The sequence below is a fragment of the Sus scrofa genome, chromosome 7, assembly GCF_000003025.6.
Source record: "Sus scrofa isolate TJ Tabasco breed Duroc chromosome 7, Sscrofa11.1, whole genome shotgun sequence".
Classification (NCBI taxonomy): domain Eukaryota; kingdom Metazoa; phylum Chordata; class Mammalia; order Artiodactyla; family Suidae; genus Sus; species Sus scrofa.
In genome coordinates, this window is record NC_010449.5 from 56359664 (window position 1) to 56384010 (window position 24347).

Here is a 24347-nt window from a genome sequence, read left to right on the forward strand (position 1 = left end):
GTAAGCCCTAATGGACCTAGGAAATGATTGTCAATGGTTGTTAATGGTTGTTTTTTAATCTTCTTAAAAAAGAAGATACCCTATGTCTCCAAATGGGAGTCATGATGCCACCTATAGTCTTGGGGGAAAAAAAAAAGAACCTGAATCTGATTAAAGTCTATAGACTAAAATTTACAAGAAATATAGAGGACAGAAGAACATGTTAAAGGCATACAATCTCTGTAATCCATACTGTGGGAAACTTCCTGAGATAAATGACCCAGTTTTTACAGTGAACTGCATGGAAAAAATGAGATGGAGGGGGAAAACTACAGATTAAATGAGATTTAAGAGTCATACTAACCAGTCTTAATGTGTGCACCTTGTTTGACTGCTGATTCAACACACCTTTTAAAAAATCACATGGAGGAGTTCCCGTCGTGGCTCAGTGGTTAACCAATCCGACTAGGAGCCATGAGGTTGTGGGTTCGATCCCTGGCCTTGCTCAGTGGGTTGAGGATCCGGCATTGCCATGAGCTGTGGTGTAGGTTGCAGATGTGGCTCGGATCCCGCGTTGCTGTGGCTCTGGCATAGCTCCAATTCGACCCCTAGCCTGGGAACCTCCATATGCCGTGGGAGCAGCCCAAGAAATGGCAAAAAGACAAAAAAAAAAAAACAACAAAATCACATGGAGTTCCTGTTGTGGCGTGGTGGAAACAAATTCGACTAGGAGCCATGATATTGCAGGTTCGATCCCTGGCCTCCCTCAGTGGATTAAGGATCTGGCGTTGCTGTGAGCTGTGGTGTAGGTCACAGACGTGGCTCAGATCTGGCATTGCTGTGGCTCTGACGTAGGCTGGAAACTATGATTCAACCCCTAGCCTGGGAACCTCCACGTGCTGTGGGTTCAGCCCTCAAAAGACAAAAGATAAATAAATAACTACAGAAAAAATGGGTAATGTGAACAATTCCTGGAATTTGATCATATTAAGAAAATATTGTTATATATACAATGGAATACTACTCAGCCATAAAAAGAACAAAATAATGCCATTTGCAGCAACATGGATGACACTAGAAATTATCACACTCAGTGAAGTCAGAGAAAGACAAAAACCATATGATATCACTTATACATGGAATCTAAAATATGGCACAAATGGACAGAAACAGACTCACAGACATAGAGAACAGACTTGTGGTTGTCAAGGGTGAGGGAAGGGGATGGAATGGACTGGGAATTTGGGGTTATTAGATGCAAACTATTACATTTAGAATGGATAAACAATGAGGTCCTATAATAAGCACAGGAAACTATATCCAGTCTCTTGGGATGGACTATGATGGAAGATAAGGGAATATATATATATATATATATATATATATATATATATATATATATATATATGACTAGGTCACTTATCTTTCCTATGATGGAAGATAAGGGAATATATATATATATATATATATATGACTAGGTCACTTATCTTTCCTATGATGGAAGATAAGGGAATATATATATATATATATATATATATATATGACTAGGTCACTTTACTGTACAGTAGAAATTGGTACAACACTGCAAATCAACTATACTTTAATAAAAATAAATGTTGATTTAGGGGTGAGGATAGTCCTGTGGTTTCATCTTTTCTAAGGAATCCTTATCCTCATTCTTCAACCTACACAGTGAAACATTTACAGATGAATGACATGACTTCCAAGATTTGTTTCAAAATAATTATGAAGGGTGGGGAATGGGCAGGATATAGAGAAACCAAGACTGTCCCTGGGCTGATGACTGTTGAAGCTGGGTGATGGGTAACTAGAAATTATACAGTTCTCAATTTTCCTTCCTAAAAAGTCAAATTGAAAAAAATTTAAATCCTTTTCATTTCTACTTTTTATGTGTGTTTTAGATTGGCCATCATATATTAATATAGTCGTTCATGTTTATTATTTACAAATACAGATTTATCAAGTTTTTCTTGTTCTTCACTACCAAGAGGATGCAAAAGTTGGAGTTTTGTATGTTTCAGCTTGCCCGCCTAGCTGGACTAGAAGGTCCATGGAAGCAAAGACCTTCCTAATATATTCTCCACAGAGCAAATATCTTGTATAGCACGTAAAGCGCTCATCTGGGAATACAACTTGTTAAAATACCATTCTGGGAGTTCTTGTTGTGGCTCAGTGGAAACAAATCTCACTAATATCCATGAGGACGCAGGTTCAATCCCTGGTCTCATTCATCCGGTTAAGAATCCAGCATTGCTGTGAGCTGTGGTGTAGGCTACAGACAAGGCTTGGATCTAGCATTGCTGTGGCTGTGGCGTAGGCCAGCTGCTACAGCTCCAATTCAACCCCTAGCCTGGGAACCTCCATATGCTGTAGGTGTGGCACTAAAAAGACAAAAATCAAACAAAACAAAAAAGCAAAAAAACCCCACCATTCTGGAAGGGCCTATTGCTCACCTGGTCTCCTTTTTGTGGATACTCCATCCAGACTTCATTGTTGGTCGAGGGTGGACAATCCACAGGACCAGTCCTACCACCTGGAGGAGTTGATTCACTTGAGGCTTTGTAGAGAGAGCAGACAAGACTGAGACTGACTAAAGCTATGTTATGGAATGGAGAACTTTTTGACTTCACTATACAATTAATACTATAGATACGGGAGAGCTCCGATTTTTATGTTTAGAGTCCCCCTTATGAAGGTATAAGGTAAGGTGAAACCCCCAGCAAGCGTGTCTATAAAATAATCTGTCCATCTTCTCCTTACTGTTGCCTGATTCTTGGTCCCATGGTTTTTTAGTTTGTTTTTTGCCCCCAGAAACATCAGGTGTGAAAACGGGGGTCTCCTGTAATAAAACCCTTCTGATTTTAGAAAGCTCTCCATCTCTCTCATTGCCAGTTGCTCAAAGTTTTAGACTTTCCCAAGATTTAACCTGAGCTCTCATTTTTCTTAATTACATAGTACTTAAAGGCAATTCCCTGCTTTTCAGATTTACCATCCGTCCCTTAATATTTCTCACACCCGGAGTATCTTTGCCTTTTGCATGAGGTAACAGCTGTATTCCTTTGACCCTTGAGAGCTGAGCTTCAGGATTGGGAGACCATGTTTATCATGGGTTGGTGTCTTAAAGGAAAAGCAGTTTGCAATTAGAATGCAACTTACAAAAGGACTGCCCCTTTGAGTAACCTCCCTTGTAACTTGTTCAAAATCATCCAAAATGTGGGTCTGTCTCCTTGATGTGTATATCCTGGCTTACTATTACTCTCTTCCAGAAGACTTCTAGGTGGTACTGTAGCATCTGTTTGTAGAAAAGTATATTCTATTTACCGAGTCCAGATTTTAAGAGGAAGCACTACACTCAGCCATCCAAATGCTTTCAAATGTGCTCACATTCAACAGACTGTGCAATTTAAATTTGTAAAATAATAACTGTGTTGATAAAAGCCAACACTACATGCCAGGCACTATTCTAAGTGTTTTACATGTATTAACTCATTTAGTTAGTTCTATTCTTATTCCCATTTTACAGGCAGGGAAACTTAGGACAGGGCTAGTGAGTGGGAGCTAGGCTCTGACTGCAGACAGCCTGACTCCAGGGTGTACAGCCTCTCTCCTGGACAGACCCAACTGGGAAGAGGAACAGTAGAGAGACAGAACTACCAGAAGGGAGGGAAATCTCAGGGGAAAGAAATTCGTGGGAAAATATTGGAGGGTTGTTTTTTTTTTGTTTGTTTTGTTTTTTTTGGCTTTTTTTTAGCGCTGCACCCACGGCATATGGAAGTTCCCTGGCTTTGGGGTCAAATCAGAGCTGTAGCTGTCCACCTACACCACAGCCACAGCAATGCCAGATCCAAGCAGTATCTGCAGCCTACACCACAGCTCACGGCAACGCCAGATCCTTAACCCACTGAGCGAGGCCAGGGATCGAACCTGCCATCCTCATGGATCCTAGTCACGTTCATTACCACTGAGCCACAGCAGGAACTCCCTCTTTTTTTTTTTTTAACTCTTGAGATATTTGAGACAAACCTGATTTTTGAGATTCCTAAAGCTGAAGTATGAAGTTACCCTGGTTTTTACTTGGCTGTTTAGTAGAAAGGGCTATGGTCCAGCCTGGCTCTCTGCCTTCTCTGCGTGACACAGAAAGGTCACCTTGTCACTCTGGGCCTACTTCTTCATCTCTAAAAAAGAGAAATTCTGCCTATTGTTATCTCCCTGGGCAATGGTAGGAACCTGTTCAATATCACTTTGAAGGAAAGTCTATTATATGGAAGAAAGTTCTAAAGGCTTTCATTTCTAGCTGAACTTAGGAGGACGTTGGTTTGGCATCTGAGTGTAATAAATTCCTACTATTCAATTCTTTGTTTTCAGGGCACCATATTTGTATGTCTTATAGAACCCCCCTTGGAAATGCTGACGTCAGGCTTTAAGACAGCTGAGCCCCACTAAACACCAAGAAAACCCATGGCCCTGGTTGCATCTTTCAACATGACCAATCCACAGTAAGTAGCATTGGGATCTGCTCTCTGTGGATACTGAATTGGTACCTCAGAATTGGGGGTACAGCCCATAGCTGCTTCCCCAGCCCTATAGAGATGGGCTCCAAGTGGTTTTATCCTTGAGCCTGATATTGAAACAACTTGTTAAACTCTGCCTTTTCTCTGAGTTGTCTTGCTAATGTCATCTCATTTTTCAGTTTGAAAAGGCAGAGGGATTCTGTAAGCCAAAACTAATTGGTTTCCAGTGGGATTGCTAATATCCCAGTGGCCAAAAGAAGTCTCATGATGGAACCTAGCATCACTGTGGGGAAATAGATTCTTCTTTTTGATGGGAAGCTGCAAAGTCACATGGCAAAGCGAGGGTGAAGAACGGAGCCGCCGATACATGTGGTCCACTCAAGTGCTCTCCATATCCACTATGGCTATAACCTTCACTGTCTGCAGAGGAGGCCTGGTCTCTTCCTGCTGGGATGGTCACATGACAAGAGATGGTGCCGGGCTACTCTGACCATTGGCCGGAGGGGACCCGAGGGGACCCAAGGGCAGGAAAGTCGGTAGGGGCTCATTCCAGGCTTCTCAGAGCCTCCTCCTGCTAGTTAGTCTCAGAAACTCACCCAGCCCTCTGTGATCATCCCATGGGAAAGCTCTATGTGTTTGGTCTGGCAGTCCATAGTTTCCACAAGAAGAGAACACACTCGACCCAGCATCTACTCTTTTGGAAACACCTGGAGGAGCCAGGATTCCCCCCGTGAACACCCACACTTTTATTTCAATTGTTGAGAAACACAGACGCTTCACATCCTGTGACTGGTTCTGTCTGAAGATCTTGAGTCATTCGGGAAATGTCACACTACGATGAATACTGTGATCTGCGCTTGACAGGCAGCGAAGAGCTAAGGTTTAAATAAGGCCGACAGAAGGGAACTGGGGCACTGGAAATTACTTGGTGAATTCAGGTAGCCTGTGGTGTTCAAAGAAAAAAGTCCCGTTTTCCCCTCAATTATCTGGATGATTCAAGCAGAAGAGAAGTAGGCAGCATTGGTTCTGTATTGCCTGAATAACTGCCATAATTTTCCCACTTTCAACAGGGGCTGGAAAAGAAACGTTTAGAATGTAGACCTGTCTGGCTGCATGTAGGAACTTATCACTCCAGGGCCCCTCCCACCCACCCCTCATCTCTCTGCCCCATGTCAGATCACAGAGAAGGAACAGAGCCCCTCTCTCCCTGCCTTATGCTTCAAGTGGAGAAACGAAGGTCCTGGAGGAGGACCAGAAGTCAGTGTTGGAGTCAGCACAGGAGCCTAAGAACAGTCTACAGCAGGCTGGGCTGCTACCTCAGCATTAAAACTGGCCTCATGGCTCCATGGTAACAAACCTATCTAGTATCCATGCAGATGCAGGCTCGACCCCTGGCCTCACTCAGTGGGTTAAGGATCTGGTTTTGCCAGTGTAGGTGGCAGACATGGCTCGGATCCTGCGTAGCTGTGGCTGTGGTGTAGCTCTGATTCGACTCCTAGCTTGGGAACTTCCATATACTGCATGTATGGGGAAAAAAAAAAAGCAACAACAATAACAAAAAACAAACAAAAAAAAATCCCCCCAAACCCAAAAAACTAGCCTTTCTGTGTTCCCTCTAATATTTTATGTTCACTCCTCTCCATTGATTTTGGCCATAAGCACAAGACCCAGCCCTTCACAACCTACTGGGGTCAGATAGGGTCCAGGACATGTTGGGGAGGCCAAAGATGTCACCCCAGGAAGTTAAAACGACCCGGCCCACCATCTCTTCACAGGGTCACTCTTGGTGGATAGTCCCTAGCTGTGAACACACTGCAGGATGTGTCATGTCCCCATTCCTGTCATTGTGATAGCCACAGATGCCTCCACAATTACCAGATACCCCTGGGGCATTGGGAGGTGATCCTGCCCCCCGGCCGAGGTGCCCTGTCACGCCAGTGGAGTTGTGGATTATTTGCAGGGCCCTGTGAGCCTGACAGTAGCCCAGGAGGAGACCCACAGCTCCTCAGAGGTTTGATCACATGACCCCCATTTCTTACTCTCACCCTTCAAAAGGGAGCCAAGGTAGGACCAATTCAAGCAGGGAGGGAGGGGCACCCAGGACAGCTGGTCCCTCCAGTCCTCATTGCCCCAGAGCTCCCTTGGTCCCTCCAGGTCTCCAAATTGGCTCCCCACATCCAGTTGTGAACAAATACCTCTCTTCTCTTTCGCGTAACTGATTATAGAAGAATTCCCACAGACCTTTACCAAGAAGCCCAGGAGAGAATTTAAAAGAATATATTATTCCAACATGGGACTTATAAGCTGAAAAGTCTAAGTCCTGGCTTTGCTGGTTGGCAGAGTTTCCACCTGGGTCTCTACCTTCCCCACCCCCACCCCCGATTTTTTTTTTTTTTTTCTCTTTTACCACCACACCTGCAGCATGTGGAAGTTCCCAGCCTAGAGGCCGAACTGCAGCTGAGGCCCACTGGATCTGAGCCGCGGCTGTGACCAACCACAGCAACATCCGATCCTGAACCCACTGATCGAGTCCAGGGTTTGAACCTGCATCCTCACAGAGACAATGTTGGGTCCTTAACCCACGGAGCTACCACAACAGGAACACCTCTTTATCTCCTTTTGATGAAAGACCCTGTCCTCAAAGCTTCTATCTTCAGATCCAAGCATGCTTCCACTTTTTCCCAGCTGGTGGAGGAGGTCGGGTGGGTCAGGCCTCAGTCCAGTCCCTGGAGTGCCCAGTGGGGGAGGATGGTGACCTCACGCCCCCAACCCCCATAGCAGAGCATCCTTCCTGGCATATTCTCTTCCGTTTCCTTGGGGCATTGGAAACATCACCTTGTTCCCGAGGAACGACTCTGTCCTGTTGTCTTCCCCCTCATCACAGGCCTGCCACAGAAGGAGGAATTTCCGAAGTTGAGATCATCTCCCAGCAAGTAGACGAAGAAACCAAGAGCATTGCTCCCGTGCAGCTGGTGAACTTTGCCTATCGGGACTTGCCCCTGGCTGCGGCTGACCTCTCCACGGCGGGCTCGCAGCTCCTGTCAAACCTAGACGAAGATTACCAAAGAGAAGGGTAGGTGTTGGGACTGCTGAGTGGCTAAGGAGTCTCTGGAATAACCCCCGGGTCTCCACGGGTACCTCCAGGAGGCAGCCCCGTGGTGAGAGATGCTAAATATGAGACCAGAAGTTCACAGCAGGTCACCCAGGCCCTTTTCCTCCTCAGACATGGCTTCCTCGGGAAGAGGCTGTGGGCACAGAACACACCTGTTGTCGCTAGACAACCTGTTAAATGACATTTGCTTGGAGCTCAGAGAATGATAACATTTGTTTAAAGACTGACACACTTTGTAATTGTCCACCCAACTCCCCGTCTGGACACTTGGGAATCAGGAGACCTGCAGAGAACTGGGGATTCACTCAAGAGTCTCAGAGCCCGTTAGGGATGGTGTAGACTGTACTTTCCCTTTATCGAGTCTGCTCCCACCAGGGACACGATTGGAAAGAAAGCATTCTGTGTGCAGTGACCTGCTAAAGACGGGAGGGGATTTAGCAGCAGTCGCCGGGAACTTTGCAGACATTGGCGACCCCCTTTCCAGTGAGGATGTGGAGGATATGCTGGCCCTTGATGCAGAGGAGTGGTCCCTCCCACTCCTGCTTAGCTGATCAATCAGCGTGGATGCCTTTGCTCTGCGATTAACATCTCATGAGCCTGGTGTACCTTACAAACATACTTTCTAAAGGCGAATTGTAAGAGTGTGGGAGCTGGAGCTCCCGCTGTGGTGGGATCAGCAGCGACTTGGGAGTGCTGGGACCGCAGGTTCGATCCCCAGCCTGGCACAGCTGGTTAAAGATCCGGCATTGCCACAGCTGCAGCTCAGTTCACAGCTCAGCTCGGATCTGATCCCTGTCCCGGTAGCTCCATATGCAGCAGGGCAGCAAAAAAAAAAAAAAAAAAAAAGAATGTGGGAAACCGGTGGACAGGGCATGGGGGAAGCTGAAGGCCAGAGAAGGGCAGGAACAGGTCCCAGGGTCTCCAGAGGTCAGACTTCCCCCTCCCGCCAGCCCCACCCTGCTGCTCTTAGATACAGACTGTTAAACATTGACCAGGAACTTGGGAGCCAGTTGTGGGTGACGCTTCTTCCTCAGGTGACGATGGCAAATATTTTGGAACATGCTGACTGCTTTGAAGATAAAAAGGAAGGGATGCCAGGTTATTCTAGAAGCAAATGGGAAGCTTTAGGCTACAGTTAAATTTGCAGAGCTTGGATTCCCCCAGCGTGTTTCCAAAGGGGGCTCCCCGCCTTCTGGAGATAAACTACCTAACAATTGTGAAACCATAGACCTTCTGCAAAATATAAAATATAATTTTCTCCAAGTACTGTGCTTAGAGCCAGCAGGACATTGGAAACAAGGATAGGTAAGCAGGTTGGAAATAGTTCAAGGACGCCTGGCAGAGGGCGGCCCCATCCGGGCTGCACCATCTGACCATAGGCAGCACTGACTGACCAGAGGGAGGGATTTTCTGGGTTTTTTCTTGTCCTTGGCTCCGCCAATGAAGGTGGCGGTCGACCCTTCCCTGAGCGGCCAGTTACCGTGTCTCTGCCCTCTGGAGGTCAAAATTGGTAGCGCAGCCTGATAACCTGCCTCCACCCTTCCCAGCGACTCATTTCCAGCCCCACCTGCGCCGGCTTTAGGCTCTTTTCAAGTTTACCGTCCCAAGGCAAGGAGAGAAGGGAGAAGGCCTTGGAGGATTCTGCTTAGGGACAACATCCACATCTGCACCCTGTGGGCACACGCACCACAGTGACCCAGGCTGTGGGGACAACTGAACTGGAGAAGGCAGAGTCCTCTGCTTTATCATTCCATTTGCTTCTGAACTGGGGCCTCTGCAAGGTTTTTTCTGAGCAGGGAGAATACAAATGGGATGCCTGCAAGGCAGAGAGGCTCTTGATTTGATTTGAGTCTCCAGGTGTGCCCTGGAAAGCTGCTCCTGTTGGGTAAATAGGAAGCAGCCTGGGGAAGGAATTGGTTTCTCTGCTGGGGCTCTCGGCAGGGGGCCCCATTGGCAGCTAGAGGGCTTCCTGGAGGAAGGAAGAGGAGGCTCAGGACAGAAGCCAGGGGACAAGGAAGTGAAACAAAAGCATGCTGTGAAGGGAGGAAAAGCTTCTCTTCACAAGGCTTCTTGGCTCTGGCTGCATTTCCTGGGGTTTTCCCCAAATTTCCAATCTGGTCTTTTCTGAAACAGTGCAAAGCAGCACTATTTGCGGTTCTAGCAGGTCTTCGAAAAGCTTTGGTGTATGTCTTGTCACATACACCTCTTCCTACTAAGGGAAGTGTTCTATATAGGAAGGAATCTTCTGGAGGGAATCAAGGGACCTCAGGGAGGAAGACAGTGTCCAGTGCACCAGCCACCCTGCCATTTACTTCTTTTGAGCTCAGTGATATTTCAGTGCTTTTTAGTTTCCCAGAATCTGAGAATGTTAGATCTGCGGTGGGGGGTGGGGTGGGGGGACCTTAGAAAACATGTTTTCTAAATATTCTAATAGGATACCAGGGTCCAGAGAGTGGAAGGAATTTGCCCAAGGTCACACAGTGACAGAGACAAAAATAGAGCCCTGGCTCCTGGCTCCCGATCCAGGCTGGCACTACTGGGCTTCCATTTATCACCTGTCCCTTTACAACATCACAGTCATAGCTGTGGTTAGCGTACATTGCACACGTGGTACCACTGTTAGGCTGTACTGTCAAAGGTCCTTCACTTTTTGGCGTGCAGTCACTGTGCTGTGGGCAAACCCCTATGGCATGGCCTGTGTGCGTGGGTCAGAAAGAAGAATTTTCCGGATCCAAAGCAAGGTGAAGAAAAGACAAGTTTATTGAGGCAAGAAATGCTGTTAACGCAGTGGGCTGACTTCCTGATAATCAGGGAGAGCCAATGATGAGCACAAGGCTGTGTCTGTTTTTATAACCCAGGGAGAGGAGAGGTCTCAGGATTGAGGAAAGAGTGGTCTTAAGATACACTTGCTGGTTGGTTGGGGGTGTATAAGGCCCCTATCAGGGTGGGGTGAGGAGTGGGCCACATACCTTTCCTAGTAGGAGGCAGGAAGGAGTAGGCCAGGTTGCTCAAGGTGGAGGAAGGGGCAGGTGGGGCAATGATAAGGGTCTTGACCAGAGGCTTTGAGTTCAATCTCCTGAAGGGGCCTTGAACCCCTTGAAGCCCAACACCCTAAGCACAGGTAGAAGTTTCATTGCTGTCGATCTCCTTGACTTTGCTAACAGCCCTTTGTCCTTCTGATATACTTGCTTAGCAGAGCTTAAGCTGCAGAGCTATCCACTGTCTCCTCTCTTTGCTTCTGCCCTGGGCTGCTGGAGGCTCAGGGAGGGAAATCAGACAACTGCACAGAATGGTGCTTAATCTAGTGTGGCTGCTGTAACAAAGGACCACAGACTGGGTGGCTTAAACAATGGGTGTTTATTTTCTCACAGTCCTGGAAATGGGAAGTCTAAGATGGAGATGCCAACAGGGTGAGTGGCTGGTGAGGGTTCCCTCCTTGGGTTGCACACAACTGCCTTCTCACTGTGTCCTCCCATGGCCTTTCCTGATTATGTGTGAGTGGAGAGAAAGAGTTAGCTGTGGTCTTTTCCTTTCTTTTTTTTTTTTTTTGGCCACCCTGTAGCATATAGAATTTCTGGGCCAGGGATCAGATCTGAGCCACATTTGCAGCCTACACTGCAGCTGCCGCACCGCTGGATCCTTCACCCCACTGTGCCAGGCCAGGGGATCAAACCTGCATCCTGGTGCTGCAGAGACACCACGGATCCTATTGCACCACAACAGGAACTCCCTCTTCCTCTTGTTATAAAGGGCATTAAATCCCATTATGGGATCCCACCCTGACTTTCATTTAAACCTAATTACTTCCCAGAGGCCCCACCTCCAAATACCTTCCTTCACATTAGGGTTTAGGGCTTCACATATGAATTGGGGGTGGGGCAAGAAACACAGACATTCAGTCTCTAACAGCGCCTCCCCAAATTCAAGGTCTCCAGTGGTAACTTTTTTCTCAGTTTTGCCTGACAGTTCTCTTCTGGGGTCCTGGTTAGCTTTTGCTCCTGGCCCCTAGGTGACTATTTCAGATTGCTTCCATTACCTTCAAGCCTCTTCCTGCCCCCAGCTCAGGATGAGCTTGCCCCCTCCCCTCAGTCCCTCCTTCCTCTCTTCTAGGACCCCTTCATCTCTGAGGTCTCATCCCCCTCCCCCGCACCTTCTCAGGAACTTTGCTGCATGAATTACACCCTCATCCTGACTCATTGGACACACACACACACACTCGAGTTTCTCACCTCCTCCCTCGACTCCACGTCCCCATTAGCTGCTGCCACCACCAAGCTCTTCCCTTTGCAGCCAAAGTTCTTCAACGCCTCTTCTCCACTTGCCATGCCCCCTTGTCTCCCTCTCATTCATTCCTTAGTCTGCTGCAGTCCAGCTTCGGCCCCACCCACACGGGTGGAAACTGCTCTCCTCAAGGTCGCCCACAGCATCTGTGTTGCTGGGATCCTTGTGTTCTCCTCTGTCCAGCATTTGAAACTGTCAGCTATTCCCTCCCTCTTGAAACACAGTCTCCTTGTGTCTGCTGCTCTGTCATACTCTCAGACTTTTCCTCCTACCCCTCTGGCTGTCCATTCTAGGCCTTTTAAAACTTATTCTTCTGCTGCTTCCTCCTTTAGATGTTGGGGTTCTTCATTTTCTGTCTTTGGCCATTTTCACTCTACTAATTCTGCACATTGGGTAATTGCATCTGCCCCATAACTGAAATGAATATTCTTTAACTTGTAACTTTCTTTTTTTTAATTTTTTCATTATGGTTGATTTACAATGTTGTGTCAACTTATTCTGTAACTTTCAAAGCCATGTGTCTATGCAGCTCTCCTCTCTCTTTCGCAAACTCCTGGCTCACATCCATCCACTTCCTGGACATCGTCGCAGGTTCCCAGACACACCTAGAATCCTTACAAGTGTCAGTGGAATCATCTCTTCTGCCTCTGAGTTGGCTGCATATTTGAGAAGTTGTTGCTAAAAATAGCTTTTTTGGTGACCACACTCAATAAATAAAGGGCCATTACCTGCTCAACCAGGACCTCTGGTCATCTTAAACCCAACAGGCCCTAAACTGAACTGTCTCTTCCAAAGATGTATTTAGTCTGGCCCCAGTCAGTGGATCTAGACCTAGCGGACTGGCCTCCCCAACCCACTACCAGAGTGAGTCACACATGTGTTCTGGCTCACTGACAATGACTCGAGGCCTCCTTCCTGCCTTGACAGGAGCCAGTGGTTTCCAAGACATCAAAGCTCCATGAAGCCAGTTGGTTAGGCATGGTCACCACTGGCACTTGTGTCCCTCTTCCTTCCCTGCCCCGGCTCCCTGTCATCTCTGTCCACTGCCTATGAAGCCGCTGCCACTGAAGTGTCCATTGTGGGAATGCTGGTGGCTGGATCAGGGTCTCCAGAAACCACAAGGCCATAGGATGTCCATGCAGGGCGGGGAAGAAAAGCCTCCTAGCTCCCCAGCTTCTGTACCATGCTGTTAATGATTCCAGAAGTGGTTCTGCTTATGGCCACCATTCTGGTCCTTTTTGCTTCTGGAATCCAGGTCCTTAGTTACCCCAAAGGGACTGCACTGGCACATCATGCCAGTGGCATCATTATTGTGTCATCATCCTTCCCCTCCCTGAGTCTTCCTCCCAGCCATGTGCTTCCTCCTTCAATAATGACAAAACAAATCTCCATGCATGTCCGCAGATGGAAACAGACACTCAGAGAAGGGGGAGAGGGTAACAGAGCAGGGGCCTGTGCATGTCTGAGCCCCAGCTGAGCCAGTCACAACGCCCATGACATCGGTACCCTGAGAAACCAGCTCAGTTCCTTCTCCTTCATCCTCATGTTCTGTCATCTCAAGGGCTGTACATTTCTACTGCCTTAATATCGCTTCACTGCACCATCCTTCTCACAAAGGATTGGTAATCCTATTGGCCAGGTGCTTTGGACTCCATGCAATAGAAATCCCATCTCAGACTCAAACAGTGGGTGTTTTCATAGACCCACGTCTAATGGAACCCAGAGCCAGGGCAGCTTTGAGGTTGGTCCAGACCCTCAACAGTAGCAACAAGGACCAGATTCCTTCTGTCTGTCCTCTCTGATGTCAGCAGTGTTGGCTTCATCCTAACATTGTAAGGTTCCCCTTGTTTTGTGAGGGGGCTGCCGATGGTCATCTGGCCCCATCCTTCTTCATACATGTCTGGCAAGAGTGAATGGCAACCCATTACTCTCTTTCAAGAGCAACAGAGAGCTTTCCAAGAATCTTTTAGCCTCTCTGTCCTCATGCCTCATTGGCTAGAACTGGGTCACATGGTCAGGGATTTGGGAATCCATGGCCCGTCAGGGCCACGCCTTGAACTGTATCATTTCCCTTAACACACCACTTTTATCCAATGGGCCAGGGGTAGACTAGACTTTGGAGAATCACCCACAGTGCACCACCGCCTCTAAGAAAGCCAGATCTCCCTTCATAGCCTTTGATCCAAAATTAGATCTTTCCTTCTACCTTTGTTGTCATTGTTCGATTTGGGAAAGAGCTAGGGACATGTCTGCCTTCTCAGACTCTTTCTTTAATCACTGGGTTGACTTGGTTCTTTCACTCTGATGCAGTTTGACTCATGGTCCCTGGTCCCAGTGGACAATGCTTTCTGTTTCCATGTAACCAGAGCCCCTTCTACCTGGCTCTAGTTGGTTGTTGCCCCTTTCAACTGTGGGAAAGTGAGACACAGAACTGCTTCTCAGTGAACTTATTGTCGTCCACCTTTGCAAGAGGGACGTTGGGTTTGCAGGAGGCGAACTCATAGAGCAAACTGGGAGTTCTCGCTCTTCTCAACCTGCTACGTTACTTCAAAGGCTTGGTTGCCTTGCAAGATCTGGGCTAGACAAGAGGCCACAGAAGATTCAGTCTGCATCCTAGGGAGGCTCAAAGCCCAAAACTGATATAAGGGTGACAACACACATGTGAGGAGGGTGATGAAGGCAAGGATGATCACCCCCTTTTATAGAGGAAACTCTGTGGCCACAAAGAGAGAGAGTGATCCCCATCTTTTGGGTGAAAAGAGGGTGCAGAGAGGGTCACGGGAGAGTAGGTAAAGATATTTTTGTCAAAGTAGAAAAACAAAGAAATGAAATATATTCAGCCTTTTGTATTTATTCATATCTTAAGTTTCTAAAAGGTCTGACCTGGTTGGTCAGGGCCAGACCCCCAGATAGGAGAAGCTAGGAGGAAGGCTGTGTAGACAGAAGGGGAGGTTATTGCTTAGCAATGATGCCACTGGCACATTTCTGCTGGAACTTCACAGTTGGAGGAAAAAAAAACCTAATGGTTTCTGAGATGCCAGGCTAGGAAAAGAATAAAGGTCCAATATAGCAACATCTTTAAATAAAGATTGAAATAATTTTAGACACGCCAGCAAACAAAGGCTGGAGGCAGAGAAGGAGGAAGGGAGGTACCTACTGAGCCATGACCCCCAAATGCCCTTCTCTCTCTCCATACTGTCCAGCTCAAGGACCACCCTCTCTGGAAGGTCTTCTGTCCCCTGCTCCACCCTACCCAGGCCAGGGCCTCACCTCAGCACTCCCACAGCCCTTGACCTGCCTTTATCCCAGCACTTGTGACACTGGGCTCTACCCTTTTCTCAAGTCTGCTTCTGCTTCTCAAGTACTCCCTCAGGGCAGGGATCAGCTCCTTTGAGCCTGGAACATGGAGGGGTGTTGATTAACTGAAGGGATGCCTTGAATGAGGGAGCGAGTGGATGATTGGGACTGTGTTAAGATATGGATTAGAAGAGAGCAGGGTCGGGGGGAATGGAGTTCCCGTAGTGGCTCAGTGGTTAACGAATCTGACTAGGAACCATGAGGTTGTGGGTTTGATCCCTGGCCTTGCTCAGTGGGTTAAGGATCCGGTGTTGCCGTGAACTGTGGTGTAGGTCGCAGAGATGGCTCGGATCCCGCGTTGCCGTGGCTGTGGTGTAGGCTGGTGTCTACAGCTCCGATTAGACCCCTAGCCTGGGAACCTCCATATACCGCAGGAGTGGCCCTAGAAAAGGCAAAAAGACAAAAAAAAAAAAAAAAAAAAAAGAAGAGGGTGAGAAGCCTAGTTCTATCTGGGGAGAGTTAGGGGCTGGCCCCAGACCTAGGTGGGGTCCAGGAAGAGTAACAGGGAAGGACCAGGCTTCTCACACCGCAGAACTCAAGACCATGGTCTGTGGCTGGCCCATCCCTGCTGATTCTGCACCTCCTTCACAAAGTCATCCTAAAAGAAATGTCAGATTTGCTTCAGAATATGTCCACCTCTCTTAGTATGATTGTAAAATCCTTTTAGAAAGAGGAAAAGCCTTTCAAGGGTCTGGATTAAAAGGCTGTTCCATCCCTGCTGTGACCTCGCAAGCACAGTTTAGAAGTCATTCATCATGTGCTTCATGAAGTTGTTGCATCATCTTTCCCCCAAGGAGAAAAAAGTTTAAAAGTGCTTCATTAATCCACTTTCTTGATGCCAAAGACATCTGTCTGTAATAAAACACTGCCCCTTCCCCTTGCACACCGACTGTCCTGGACCCAAGCTGACCCTGTGACCCAGGACTCTGTATTTTTGGTAGGCTCAGAGTTCCATTTGGGTTCTTGATGACCCAACCGAGGAGTAAAAGTTTACTTCGGATCAAATAACATTTTCTGGTAATAACAGGTTAGCCCATTTCCTGTAGTCCAAGAACTGCAAAGATGTTGTATTGATTAAGGAGGCAATAAATTCACAGATTTATTATTTCTCAGAAATTAAACCTCTCATCCTCACCTCCTCACAGGGGCAGGGTGTACAGCCACTGGAAACCACTAGGTGGCGGTAGGGTGCCTCTGACCACCGTTGCTTGCATGAGCACTGCCTGGAATGGGGAGAGGAAAATTTAAACCCAAGGCCAGTTCCCCTGAGGAAAACTGAGCTGAATTTCTAGGGCTTGGGGGACCCCAGTCAGCAGTAGAGGCACCTGGGATCTGAAAGTTGGCCAAATAGAGGAAGGGGGAGCATAGCCAATCCAGGATTTGCCAAGCCACAGCTCAGAACTAGCTCTCTAGCCCACTGGTTCCCATCAGGATAGGAAGCTGACCTCATCCAGGCAGCCCTGCCCACAAAGCATGGCGCAAAGGAGACTTTCAGACTTGTGGCCAGTTCCCAGACTTGAGGACTATGGAGGTGGGAAGGGGTGTTATGGCCACTTGATCTAGCAGCACCCCACTGCCCCCAACCCCCGAGTAGGCTTGAACCCCAGGGCAGCCCTTCAGAGATGTGTGGACAATGCCCTGGGTACCCCCCAACCAGGGGCAGCCAGTCCATGGTGTGTGTTAGCCATTGTGTCCCCCAGCAGGATGATGGCTGGCCAAGTGAGGTGACAGCTCCTACCTCCTGGCCCTGGGCTGTTGCCACCACACCCTGCCATCTTTCCCAGAGCTGGCATTTCCCAGGATGCAAGCAGTCTGAGATTCTGGAACAAGCACCAGTCAGACTCCTGTGACCCCAGCTGCACACGGTCCTCCTCCCTCTGTCCACCCCATGCCAGTGGGGGTAACCTTTAGCTCTGATTGCAGAGCTGAAGCTGCCTGAATGGGAACTTCAGTTTCTTTCATTCCCTCAAGGGCTGGGAGAGTCACCTCTCCCCCCCCAACTGAGACTTCTGGAACTGCAGCGTGTGCTGTGTGCTCGCGTTTCTGGGTGTGTGCACCGCTGTGGCTTACCTCCTGGAATTGGGTACAGGAACAGAGGAGATGCTTGTCAGTGCTTTTCCTGCTGCTCTGGTTCTCCCTGCGAGAATGAGAACAAGGTCAAAGGATGTCTGTCCCTCTGGGTGTGGGGTGGATGGTTCTCATGAGTGGATTTTTGTCTCCTTGAAGAAGTTCTACACCTGTGAGCTCCTAGCCCTCACCTGCCTTTTTCTCTCCCTTTGGGTGTTTAGCTATTCAAGATAGTCTAGGGCTAAAAGCTCATTGCATAGTCGGAATTCACTTATAAAGGCTGTTGGCTCCACGCAGATGAAGGCACTGACCACTCTCACCTGCTTAGCAGCCACTGCAGTGTCTGGCACTTAGTGGGCATGAAATCACTATGTGCAGAATGGAATGGATATTGAAACTGCCCATGTCTAGATGATTAATCCCTTTTCTAATGCCCACATACCTAGATCATCAGTGGATATGAATCATGGCAGTGTTGTAAGAACTGTTATGGGCTATTACACATGTTATTTTTTTTAAATTTTTTGAAAATTAAAAAATTTTTTTTGTCTTTTTAGGGCCACACTGCAGCATATGGAGGTTCCCAGGCTAGGGGTTGAATCAGAGCTATAGCCACCGGCCTACGCCACAACCACAGCAAGGCCAGATCTGAGCTGTGTCTTTGACCTGCACCACAGCTCACAGCAACACAGGATCCTTAACCCACTGACTAAGGCCAGGGATCAAACCTGCATCCTCATGGCTCCTAGTCAGATTCATTTCCACTGAGCTACGACGGGAACTCCTACACATGTTATTTTTCCTATTTTAGAACAACAACCCTGAAAACGTGGATAGTACTTACTCCCATTCGGGAGATTAAGAAACTAAGACTCAAAGACTGCAGAGTTCAAGTCAGTGGTGGGGTTGTAGTTACCACCAAAACCTAGACAGGTGGGAAAGTCTGACTTTCCCCACTGTTTGTCAACAGAGGATAAAAACTGAAGGAATTGTCTTTTTAAACTAATAGATGAGTTATAACATTTGTGAAGCACTCAGAACACGCACATACATACATAGTAAGTGCCTTATAAGTGTCTGGTACATCAATTAAAAATAAAACCCAGGTCAACACCAGATGCTGGATTTAAGTCAGCTTCGTGGCTCTCTCTGACAGTATTTTAATCCTCTGGAATAGATATGGTAGAGAAGAATAAAGTGGGGCCCCAGGATGCTCTGCTGATGAAACCACCATCCAGTCTGTGGCATCCAGGCCACAGGTGTTCAGCAGCACAGAACTGGAGCATCTCGGGGCCTGGAGGGGCCTCAGACTGCCCAGTCTCGGGGTTTAAACTTGGCTCCCAGGTGTCCTTAAAACACCTGTCACTGAGATTCAGGGGGTCCTTGCACCCCCTGGAATGTTATGCACAGTGCTGTGGTTTTGTGCATTTTTCAGGCATGGGGCCATCGTTTCACTCTGGTCTAGCAGTGCCTCCTAAGGTCAGAGTTGGGGCAGGGTAGGGAGACCCAGTGAGTGGCCCAACTTTAGGAAGGCTTCAGCTGCGGCCCCTTTCTTTGGGGACTTGATGGATGAAAATCTCAACACAGGACTGATAGGGCCACTTGGTCTGACTCCTTACAGGGAAGTAGGCTCTTCTGTGACCTTCCACCTCCTCCGGGATGCCATGACTGTGCCTGTGAGTACCTTTTTAGACAATTTGGGGGTCTCCATAATCCCCGTACCCTAGCCACCACCCCCTCCCCACATCATGCATCCTCCCAGCCACGCTGAGGATTTCCAGGGTGGGAGAAACCAGACCCCACAGGAGCAAACACAGCCCCTGCCATCCTGGCTCTGCACAGTTCTGCTCTGCCCTTCAGAACGGGCCTGTTTCAGCGCCAGGCTTGGGAATGCTGCCTGATGGAGCAATGACCTGGAGCCACCTCCTTCTGGGCCACTCACGTGGCCTGACCTCATATGGAGGATCCATGAAAAACTTGCCAGAGTTCATATTAATATGAACTAAAAGTTATTCTCTCAAACGTTTATTTATCAAGACACCTAAGTATATTAAGCAGAAGCAGGAAGGGCACCCAGCCTCCCCTCCCACTCCAGGGTTTTTATGGGGCCTAAGGAGTGACTGGTGGACCCTCACAGTAGAACACTCGCCTGCCTGCCAGGAGATGCCATCTGGTTGTTGGTATTTTCAGACTTTGGCAGCCCAAGCCGGCCTCCTGGAGCTGTCCGCGCTCTGTCGCTGCACCAAGATAGGAAATTGAGAGACACCTGCCCTCTGGTGGTGTTTCTGGGGATTACACCACCCTGAGAACCCGCTCTAGGCTTTGATGGGCTGCAGGCTGGAGATGCAGGAAAAGTATCTTCTCTAAAGAGTCAATGCTGATTTCCCTTTTGGCCCATTAAACTCCTTTAGTCATTATTTAACTACTCCGGGATATTTTGAAGCTGGAAAGATTCTATTTTTCTGTTAAAACACAGCCTACCAGGAATGTCTGAGTCATTCGAATTTCAGAGGAAATTTTATTAGCAGCTTGGGATTTCCAAACACTGGGGCAGCCAGAAAGTCTGCTGCTTCAGTCCAGCCTCTGTCCTGGAGTTTTGGGGTCCATGATCCTGCTCTTCAAGAATCTGGAGGCCCAGAGCCTGGTTGGACTTTGGCTTCATCCTGAGGCCTGGACTAAGGAAGCCCTCGACACCCGCAGCACACAGTTGCAGTCTCAGTAAGCGTCACTGCCACCTTCTGACTCCGGTCTGCTGCTCCACCATTTCCTTGGGGGTGGGTCCTGTGCCCCTGCAACATCTTAACATTTGAAGCAGCAGCATAAAATGTATTTTCCCTCCCTTGGGGGCAGACCAAGCCTAGAGTTTCCAGTTTCTAGAGTAAGCCTGCTACTTGAAAAAACAAATGGCTTGTTTCATCCCCTTCTCGCTGTGGGACCTTCCTCTTGGGGTGAAGGCCCCCATTCTAAGGGGCGCACCCTCACTCTGGGATGCATGGGCACAGAGATGAGCAGGTGGCCCCACTCCTCCCCTGAATGTGCATAGGAGTCTTCCTCTGGCTGCTGGGCAGGCGTCAGTCCTGGCCTTTTTACTTATCACTGCAGAAGGTGCTTGCCTCAGATTTCAGGAGATAGGGACTCAGCCTCAGTTTAGGGGCCACAGATGATTGGCCTGGATTTTAGAGAGGATGTGGGATTGGAGCTGGGTCTCCTTGGGGACCTGGTAGTGCCTGCAGCCACAGGGAGGAGGTAGCAGGAGAGTAGGAGGCAAGCACGAAACTTCCAGAGGAAGTGCTGAGGCAGCTGGAGGCTGGGCGCCAACTGGGGTGAGAGGCATGGAAGATTAAAATAGGGCCAAGCAGAACGGGGCGGGCCTGTCACGTTGTGGGAAAAGAAGGAGGGGTGACACTCACAGGATGGATCAGGAGGAGAGGAGGTCAGCCAAGCCGTCATGGCCAAAATATCTGAAAATTCAAGGGGTCTTTCCTGCGCAAAAGCAATACCCAGCTGATAGCACCTGTGGATGGAGACCCTGGGCATCTCCAGGTGGGGCACAGCTGTCCCTCTGAACTCAACCACCCTAGTCCTTCTGTCCTGGCCTGCTGGACAGACACAGTCAGCCCTCCCACCTGGGCACCTATTGGGCCCCTTCCTTCCACGACACTGGCTTCTCACCTATATCCCGGGGTTCCCATGCATTCCTCTGACCAAATCACAGCCACCCTCACCAGGCCCCCTGCCGACCCCTCTGCTCTGAGTTTAGGGCTGTCAGGTTTATCAAATAAGACTACAAGACACCCAGTTAAATTTGAATTTCAGATAAACACTTTCTAGTATAAGTCTATCCCACACAGTGTTTGGGATATACTTATACCAGAAAATGAATTCATTGTTTATCAGAGATTTAATTGGCTGTCCTATATTTTCTCAGGTAACCCTGCTAAGCTCCACATGGTGTCAGTTTGGGGTTTACCCCATAGCGTGTTGCTTGCCGGCAGCCCTCATGAACCTACGGGAACATGGAAAGAAGAGATTTTGCAGCAGGCTTTGAAACCCACATGCAGTGGGTGAGGCAGGCATTCCTCAGTGGCCCTCAGTCTGCCCTCCACTCACCTTTATCCCTCTGTCTTCTGCTTGTCTCTCAGTGAGAACCCTCTCCTCTGCCTGGCTGCTCTCCTCACCCCCTGCCCCAGTCTAGGCCATCTGGGGGTCACATCAGTCCCCCTCCACCTGTCCAAAATGCCTTCCTCCTCTTACCCCATCACTTGCCTTCTTCCTCTTGCCCCCTAAAAGGTTGAAATTCCCTTTCCCCTCTTCCTGGGACCAGCTCCCGAGCCTGGGGGTTGAACCCCCAGTCTCCTATTCCCACAGAGCCGAGGATACCTATCATTTTCATAGGTTTCGGAAAACATCCAGAAAGATTCAGATAATCCAAATGTCCTGCCAGGTTTCTGGAAGAGCCATGCGCTTTGTCCCACCTTCCAGCAGCTGGGGCCTCCTTCAAGCTTCCCCCGGATGGACTGTGTGGAAGAAATCTCCTTGAAGCGTCCACATTGTTCCTTCAGGGAGAAGAAAGTACCTGAAGGCAGAGCTCCTCTTCCAGCAACATCCTTGGGGTGGGGATCAACCCCTTTGCAGGAGGCTCCAGCCAATTGCTTGCTCCGGACAGGAAGGACAGGAAGTGGTGGCTGAGTCTTTGGGCCATCAGATAATTTATCACCATCACCATTGTCATTGTCGTCATCACCACCAACATTGTCATCCTCACCATCACCATCATCACCATCAGCCACATGGTGCTTTACAGGTCAGATTTATTTTCTCATTTAACTTTCAATAACCCTGGAGGTTCAGGAGTTTTACAAACAGGGAGGCTGAGGCCCAGAGTGTCTTTGACACGGTCTCGGGAGCCTGAAGCCCAGCCAGAAGGGAGGCGTCCTCCGCTAGTGCTGTATCTTGTGCTCTAGGGCACCTAATTCTTCCTCATCAAGGCAGGCAGGTGGGTCCAGCTCGCACATTACCTACCAAGGCAGGGAGGCTCGACTTCAGCCTCCCCATGCTCCCTCAGAGGCACTCTCTTTTCACCAGGATGTTGTGTTCCTGAAGGGAGTGGGTCAGATGCCCTGAGAGCCCCCCAATTCTGAGATGCCGTGCCTCCTCCCCGCTCCCAAACCTGCTCAGGGAAGCTTCTGTCCATGTGGCCTCATGTCTATGTATGAACTTTCACCATCATCTAGTCAAGGGTTTCCCAAAAGATGCTCTATAAATCCCTAGTCCCTCCACATGCCACGTGACAAAAGCATGCCAAGGCCAGTGAGTTTGGGAAACCCTGATACTGTAAATTCCTTTTAGAGCACAGCAACGCGTAATAGCATATCATGACACTCAGATGTCCTGCAGAGAAAAATATCCATTTAACTTTGACCCAGATTTTCCAAAACTTCCCCAGCCATGGAAACTTTTTATTGAGTAATAGCCATTCACATCCTGTGGAACTAGCATTTCTTAACAACCTTTGAGAAACAGGGATCTGGTTGAAATCTTTCCTTTATGTAGCTAAAAAGATGGAAATTTCACTTATTCATTCATTGAGCATTTATTAGAGGTTGACTGAGGGTCTCCTAAACTCAGAGCCTGCACTGTGTTCTGAGATCACACAAAAGTATCGTTAAATGTATAGTCATAATAATAAGTCACACAGCACTTACCGCATCCCAGGCTCTCCAATAACTTGTGTGATCTTCCGTCTTTACAACAAGCCTCTAAGATTTGGGTTTCACAAAGATTTTAAAGATGAGGAGGAGTTCCCTGCTGGCTCAGTGGATTGAGGATACGGCACTGTCACTGCTGTGGTGTAGGTTCGATCCCTGGCCTGGGAACTTCCTCATGCTGCAAGTGCAGCCAAAAAAAAAAAAAAAAAAAAAAAAAAAAAAAAGGTAAAATAAGGATGAGGAGTTCCTGTCGCGGCTCAGTGGTTAACAAACCCGACCAGTAACCTTAAGGTTGTGGGTTCAATCCCTGGCCTCACTCAGGGGATTAAGGATCTGGCGTTGCCGTGAGCTATGGTGTAGGTGCAGACACGGCTGAGATCCTGCGTTGCTGTGGCTGTGGTGTAGGCCAGCAGCTGTAGCTCCGACTAGACGCCTAGCCTGGGAACTTCCACATGCCAAGGGTGCGGCCCTAAAAAGACAAAAAATAAAAAATAAAATAAGGATAAGAGGAAAGAACACAGATGCTTTGAGCTGCCCAGATCAGCCTGTAAACCCAGCTTCATCTCCTAATGAAATGTTTCTACTCTGATCCTACCCAGTGGCCATTTGAAGGAAGCTGTTTCACGGGGCGGGGGAGGTGTGACAAGGGTGGGTTTGAGAGCAGGGCAGCGGCGGGGACCTTGCCCCCCTCTCAGTGCCTCCTCTCTAACTTTTGTCCCCACAGGTCCACCTGGCTGAAGCCGTGCTGTGGGAAGAGAGCAGCCGTGTGGCAGGTATTTTTGCTCAGTGCGAGTGTCAACAGTTTCCTGGTAGCCTGTGTAATATTGGTGGTGATTCTCCTGACTCTGGAACTTCTAATAGATATAAAGCTTCTCCAGTGTGAGTAGCAAGAGAGATACCTATGAAAATACCTATGATGTCAATATTCCATGTGCATCCATCAGGGGTCCCCAACCAGCAGTGTGACCTGCCCCCAGCCCGATGGCACTGCCCACCCCTGGCCCCACGGCTCGTGCGGGTCACCACAGGGAGGAAAGCATCTGGTGGCTTCTCTCTCTGTCACCCCCAGCATCGGGGTGCCCCCCACACCCAGTGTGGCCTCTTTGCTCCCCCTCCCCAGCAGTCTGTGATCAGAAACTGATGAGATCAAAAACGTTGGGGACCCCTGTATGCACCTTTTTTTTTTTTTTAATGTTCCCATTTGGAATTTTCCAGGTTGGAATTTTCTGTAGCTTAAAGAGAGTTCCCATGTGTGGAGACATCTCACCTTGTCATAACTAATAATGACAGCAGCCACAGTGACGATAGGAT

General features: G+C 48.5%; 1 protein-coding gene across 15 annotated transcripts in view; it reads left to right on the forward strand.

The window, feature by feature from the left end:
* The window catches only part of TMEM266 (transmembrane protein 266), a 129141-nt gene that overhangs the window by 48154 nt on the left and 56640 nt on the right, over positions 1-24347 (forward strand). For 2 of the 15 annotated variants that reach the window (XM_001928832.6, XM_021098997.1), the window contains 3 exons: positions 4366-4496; positions 7396-7584; positions 23761-23915. In XM_001928832.6, coding sequence (XP_001928867.3) covers positions 4459-4496; positions 7396-7584; positions 23761-23915 — 382 coding nt within the window. In that variant the 5' untranslated portion in view covers positions 4366-4458. Of the gene's footprint in view, positions 1-4365; positions 4497-7395; positions 7585-18949; positions 20047-21256; positions 22133-23760; positions 23916-24347 lie in introns of those variants that run through there. The other 13 variants (XM_021099003.1, XM_021099002.1, XM_021099006.1 and 10 more) reach the window with 13 other exon arrangements.